The 7,219-nt window shown below is 28.9% G+C and overlaps 1 protein-coding gene across 2 annotated transcripts in view; it reads right to left on the minus strand.

Annotated features, from left to right (window-relative positions):
* Nucleotides 1-7,159, minus strand: part of fand (Pre-mRNA-splicing factor SYF1 fand) — a 46,863-nt gene extending 39,704 nt beyond the window's left edge. For both annotated transcript variants that reach the window (XM_075358220.1, XM_075358219.1), the window contains exons 1-2: nt 7,020-7,159; nt 934-1,082 (exon numbers count right to left, since the gene is read on the minus strand). In XM_075358220.1, the coding sequence (XP_075214335.1) occupies nt 934-1,082; nt 7,020-7,034 (164 nt within the window). In that variant the 5' untranslated portion in view covers nt 7,035-7,159. The remainder of the gene's footprint in view (nt 1-933; nt 1,083-7,019) is intronic.
* Nucleotides 7,160-7,219: the final 60 nt, after the last annotated feature.

The following is a 7,219-nucleotide window of genomic DNA, read 5'->3' on the forward strand; positions in this document are numbered from 1 at the left end:
GGAAGGTTTCATTTATGTGACAATCAATCATATTTATAATATAACTTATAACAGTTATATTATATATAATACAGTTACTTATTATTATAACAGTTACTTATAATATAACTCAAACATATTTATAATATAACAGGCTCGATCTAGAGCCTGGTACTCACATGGAAACTATTAAGAGGTGGCATGAAATCTGGTTGTGTTTGGTTTGATTTGATAACCAAAATCACCATTTTGCAGAAGTTTTCACAGAATTTATGTTCAAAATGAAATATCCTGATCAACCATAATGCTCTCATATACATAACATCTTTATTGCAATTTCTAAACCATAAAATTTGCAAAAGGCTGCTGCACAGCAACCACAGAATTGAATTTATTGATTGGCACTGACATTTCAGCAGACTGACTAAATGTAAGTATAATTTCACTATTAAGTCATTACATTCTTTAAAGTTGTTATAAACAATAAAAAAGTAGATTTGTTATATATTTCAATACGAAAAAAAAATCAGAGGTGGGTATATAATAATAGACAATTACCAGAATATAATTTAATCAATGATTAAAATTGTTACAAAAGAAAACCGATTAAAATCTTGCACAATGTAGGTATTCCTTCCGGCTCATCCTGCAATAAAATAATAAGATACAAGCATTTACTCAAAACCTGCCTCAAAGTTCAACAGTTATGATGGCAAAATAACCATTCAAATCAGATAAAACAGATATATGTTTTAAAAGTTATAGAACTATTCATATTTAACAATTCAACAATAAACTTCTAGTTTAATGACAAACATTTATTTTTACAGCTCTTCTGAAAAAAATCATACGTAAATCAATAAAATTATACATTCTCTTCTCAATAAAATAATAAATGATGATAATAATAATAATAATAGTAACAGGAAAAAAGTACTAAAATAAAAATATCACCTTCCAGGTAGTTCCTTAAGGGCTCTCTCATAAATAATATTAACACCATGTTTAGGAGCATCTTTCTTATGCTCAATATAGCGTAACCAATGTTTAACTGAAAAAGGATTCCTTAAGATTTCTTCTTCATATGGTAAATCTTCTTCACTCTGAAAAATAAATTTTAATATATAGAATAATTAAATGGTTTATTGATCTACATATATACATATATATATATATATATATATATATATATATATATATATATATATATATAAAATTAGACAATTGAGTTCATAAATAGAAAACTTCTAAAAGAAACAGGTACGCCACTGAAACAAGCAATTGTAAACTTGGATTATTTCTGGTAAAATTTGGGATTGTTCAGTGCCAATAGATTCTTCTTCATATAGCATTTAGTTATCATGAAACATTAGATGAGTGAACAATGTGTGTTTGCAATCAAAGCATTCTATGAAAATGATAAGTTTTATGATTGGACAACCATTGTTTTAATTCACGATTAACATCAATCATAATGATGCAGTACTGACAGACCATGCAAAAAATAAAGTGTGGGTGCAGAATTTTGAAGAAATTGATTCAGTGCTGAAAAGAGACCTCCTAATAAAAAAATGACTATATGTAAACCTGAAAACATAGACCGTAAGGGTTGCAACGCTTAAAGTTATTTTTGTTTGTTCAATGTGAATTTTGATTTGTGCAGTGTTCAATTAAAATGGCAAACTAAGTATTCATTTGAAGAAAGATTTGTTGCCGGTACTTGGTGCATGAGTGTACAAATGCAAATGACAACTATGAAAACATAACAGATAGATTTGTTCAGAATTTTGTTATATAAGATCCTACAGTAATAACGATCATCTAAATATCCTTTTTCTGCTGAGGAATCCAGTTTACAATCTTCTCTTAAGTTGACCAGGAAAAGGTCTTCATAACTGGGTTGTGGCTTTAAGGAAAACTTTAGCAAAAGCTCTTTAAAAATATTTTCTGAATGTTCAATCAAAAGCAGTTTTGTTCTCCAATGAGTGTGTCATTTAATTTAGTAACAGACTTCAGAACATGCATTTAAAAAAAAATAACCACTTTTACAAGGAAATCACTGATTAACCAACAAACATGATCTAATGATGTGGACAGAAATATCTGAAACGCATCTCTTAGGACCAGATTTGATGGAAATGTTATAATGGTTAAAAATAATTTTATTCTTTGGCTTCAACTGATTGGTATAAAATTAACTGCCATTTTACAGCAAGATGGAGCAACAGCTTATTATAATCAGTTGGTAAAAGACTTTTTAAATGAACATTTTGAAGGACGGTGAATCAGTAGAGGCTCTGAAATTCAGAAGCCACCTAGAAGTATAGACTTAACAACCTGTCACAACTCCCTTTGGGCTATAATCAATAAAAAAAATCGTCCATCAGCGGCTATTGAGCTGAAAATTGTTGTCAGACTGTTTTTACAACTTTGATCCTTAAATGTGGTAAACAATAGCTAAATGCACCTTACAATCGCAAATGATAAAACTATATGCAGACAATAGAGGAGCACATATAGATATCATTAAAAATATATTTTATGTGAAAAATATTAAATCAACTAATGACAAACAATTTATCTTTATTAATCTATATGGAAAGAGACTTTGTTGCCATAATGCATTAAAATCAATAATGAATGATTATAAAATACAATTTAAAAAAATTATTTGTACAAAATTTTATAGGCTTTAATTTTTCTCACTTAATGATTGCTGTAAAATATATATTGTAATAATAATAATATTTTGTAATTACTCTTTTTATTATAAAGAGAATATTCTAAAATATTATTTTAATTAAAGATAGGGTAAGGAAAAAAAGATTTTAAAAGGTTAGCATAAATTTCAATGTTAATTGAATTTTTATTTTGTTAAGATTAATTATGGTTTCCTTTGAAAATGAAGGATTTAATGCAGTCCTCAATCCTGCCAATTTTTGCCACATTCCTGAAAAATAAATCTAGGTAGCTTTTGTAGGGATTTTCATATCATAGATAGCATTTAGAAATGTTAATTATAATAGAATAAAATAATTAAAACTCAAGAACAGTCTAACTTATACTGTATTTAGTTAGCTTGTAGAGTGAAGAATAAACAAACATTGAGTTTGTGTTAGTGATTTAATCATGTTTCTGCTGAGTAATGTCCCTTGCATCAGTGCCGATTCACAATGCAGCTGTATCTACATACAACACAATAATCATTACTCATATTGGTCACCGTATAATTAATTCATATAGTACTCATGCAATCAAATGTTTATAAATTTATAATATTACGTCTTTCAGTTCCATTAAAACCACTGATTTTTTCATACGATCACTTTTTTGTTCTCATGTTCAATTTTTGTGTTTCTGTTACTTACTTATTTATTTTAATGTTATTTAAAGTTAACATACTGTTAATGCAATTTTTTAAGATTACTGGAACGTGAGAGTAATGTTTTCCTAGATTTGGTTTGTACGACTTGAATTATACCATTATTTTGACACCATTGATACAGATTCAGCTGATAATAGTGTATGATTATTGATATTCCCTTTGAAAAATAGCCCTAAGTCGTACAGAAATACACATCATTTTAAATGCTTACAAAAGCGAATTACAGAGTAAACCAATATTTACGAGTCGTTAATAAAACTGCTAACATAATTGGAAGTTGTGCTGCTTCAGTTTACAATGTGATTCGCGAGTATAAATCTACTAATGAATTACATTCTCCTAAGAAAACAAAACCCCGCAGGCCAAGTAGAAGATTTCGATAAAAATGCGATTCATAAAAAAATATACAAATTCTATTTATAAAATGAACTGCCTACTATAGATAAAGTGTTATGAGTTGTAAATGGCGATAACGATCTACCAGCTTTCCAAAGAACAACTTTTTATAAATTGTTAAAACGTATGAATTTTAAATTTTAAAAATGGGGCTGGGAAAGTGCTTTAATTGAAAGGGATGATATCATTATATGGTGAAGACATTACCGCTGAAATGAAGAAAATATGGCAAGAGGAGTGTAGAATATATTATATGGATGAAATTTGGGTCAACTACGGCCAAATGAAAAATTTTGTTAGGAAAGATAAAGCTATGAATTTGTCAGAAGTATTTCTGAGTGGCTTATCAATCGGTAATAAGGCTCCATTCGGTAAAGGTAGGCATCTCATAATTACACATATTGGCAGTGATATCGGGTATGTCAACAGTCTCTAGATTTTTTAATCAAAATCTTCAGGAGACTATCATAATGAGATGAACGTGTCTTTTGTAAATAGTTTAGCAATGTGTAATCTCTTCTGGAAGATAATTCGGTTATTGTCTTAGAAAACACATCATTCATGTAAAAAGGAAAAATTCCAGCCTTCTCTTGGAAAAAGAATAATATCAAAATGTGGATTAGTTCAAAATGAAGATGAACTTAAGGTCCAATTGCAAAGGGTTTTGCATATTAAAAGTATTTTAATGTGTGTAAAATTGATGAGTTAGCAAGATCCAGTGCTAAAACGATGCTTTGATTACCTCCCTACCACTGTGAACTCAACCCAATAGAGTTAATTTGGAGACAAATTAAATAAAGGTTATGTAGGATCAGGAAATACTACTTTTAAAATATTGATGTTAAAAATTTATGCTTAAAAGTCATTGATAAAATGGCCAGCAGGAATGAAAAAACTGTATAAAACATGTAACGGATACTATTGAATCAAATTTTTGGGAATTGGGTAATGTAACAGGCCGGCCTCCATGGCGTGAGTGGTAGCATCTCGGCCTTTCACACAGAGGTCCTGGGTTCAAATCCTAGTCAGGCATGGCATTTTTCACACACGCTACAAAACATTCGTCTCATCCTCTGTGGAATGAATTGCTTGGCTGTGAACCCGGAAGTTAAAAAAAAAAAAGGGTAATGTAACAGAAAAAAAACTATTCATTGTATTTCTTAATACTGACAGCACTATGGATTTCTTGCAATTAGATGATGAAAAATGAATTGAATTTGTTTATTATCATAGAAATTTAATCTAAAATACTAATAAACTTTTACTGTTAGTGGACAATTGACAATTTCATAACTCTTAAAAAACTTGAGGAAACAATGTAACAATAAACAATTTCAATGAATAAAATACTCATGGGTCATCAGATGTGGCAAACAAGGTAAGAAATATTTATTGATCATTTAACAAGTCTTATATATATTTGTATTTAAAATATATATATATATATATAATTTTTATAAAATATAATAGCACACGGTTACTGAATATTAATATCGTGTAGTTTTTTTATATGCATCAAGATTTACAGGAGATGACTGTGAATCGGTTGCCTGAACACTTGTATATGCAGTCTGTTTGCTTGAACTCTCTAAGCTAACTGAATTAGGTATAAACATGGGAAACTTGAAAACTTCAATCTGTAAAAGAATCATGTTGAACAATGAAAGATGAAGAAAGGTGAGGTCTGATCCATTAAATAACGAGACAAAGATGCAGTTTGTCTTCATTACTTTTCAACATATATATAAAAGAATTATAAAAGTAATTTAAAAATAATTGAAAGAAAAATATAACAGAAGTTTAAATTTGCTGTTTTATCATTTTTGCAGACACCAAATATGAGTCAGAAAAAAATTGATGAAACATGAGAAATTCAATCCAAAAATAAATAAATCACAACAATGGTGATAAGTGAAAAGAAATTAAATATTACATTAGAAGTATATTATTTATATATATATATATATATATACACACAACAGAAGCTACAGAATTTTATTGTTTAGTGAATTATACAGGATATGTAGTGTACAGCAAATATCAAAACAAAACTATACAAGCAAAAAGCAAGGAGTTTTTATACAAAAAGAAGTCTACAGGTAAATCTAAGATCTGGGAAGAGATTTTAAAAAAGATATAAAGACAAAGTTAAAAATAAGAGGCTTTTAAATTGTGGTATCACAGAGGGGTGTTGAAAATTATGCGGGTTGATACAATTTAAAAAAAAGGATGATAAGATAAATAGAAGAGGAAAGAATTTTTTTTTGATAAACTAGCTGGTTGGCCTATATAAGGCATCAAGATTTAATTTGTTAATATGAACTTGCAGAAACTAAATACTGTAGAGCATTGGTAGTCAACCTGGTCCCTACCGCCCCATTAGTGGGGGTTCCAGCTTCCATGGTGGGAGGCAGGGGTTTTGTCTGATACTGTAGCACTTTCCTTTTTTTTTTAATTTAATTGACGTCTTAAAAATTTTCATGGCATACTTAAAAAGATTTAGATTAGGGTTTCATAAAATTCCCCATGACAATTAAAACTTCAAAAAATATACTATTTGTATCGTCTATGAATAAGTTTGGTTCATGTTATGTAAGTGAAACTAAATGGCACTATAGTGCAACTGCAAATATAAGAGGCTCGTCACTCGTGCATCTGGTCAGTAGTATTTAGTAAGTAATTATTATTACATGCTATAACTTGCAGTAACTCTGCTTTATAAATTTTATAAAATAAAGTTACTTCCCTACTTTATAAATCACCATTACTGTGGGAAATGGCGAACGGTTAGAAAATTGTATTACTAACAGTCACAAAAGTGGGCAGTAGGTATAATAAGGTTGGCTACCTCTGCTGTAGAGGTCGATAATTTAAAGCAATATAATTGAGGATGCAGTGTAAGCATGATGTGTAGCAAATGTGTAAGCATGATGAAGTTAAAAGTTTTGCACAGAAGAGAAAACAATGGAGAATATCATTAAACGATGATAAGTTAAAATCAAAGTTAAAAAACAAATACCTGCTCTGAAGTCAAACACTTCTTTTGAAGGAGGTTAGAAAAGCAATAAATTGAATGAAAAGGTTATTATTTTACATCACTTTTTGAATGTAATTAGAAAAAATAATGTATTCTATACTATTTCAAATCACACTGTAATTTCAAATCATATTTTTGTTACATTACTGTATACCACATTAAATACAGTATAAAACGAACAGTAATGTGTATTAAATAATAATAATACTACGATGTACTTACAAACACTATATCCATTGTAGGGGGCTTAATTACTCTTTTACATTACTATGATAAATCAAATATTTTTAACTAATGAATGTTGAACCAATGTGTAAACATTTTTAAACTTCTATAACCTAACACGAATTGCAGGATGTTACTGAAACGTTATAAAACAGAACTAATTCAATAATCGATTGTGTATAGTTAGAATATCAATC

The sequence above is a fragment of the Lycorma delicatula genome, chromosome 2 (genome assembly GCF_047948215.1).
Source record: "Lycorma delicatula isolate Av1 chromosome 2, ASM4794821v1, whole genome shotgun sequence".
NCBI classification, from domain to species: Eukaryota; Metazoa; Arthropoda; class Insecta; order Hemiptera; family Fulgoridae; genus Lycorma; species Lycorma delicatula.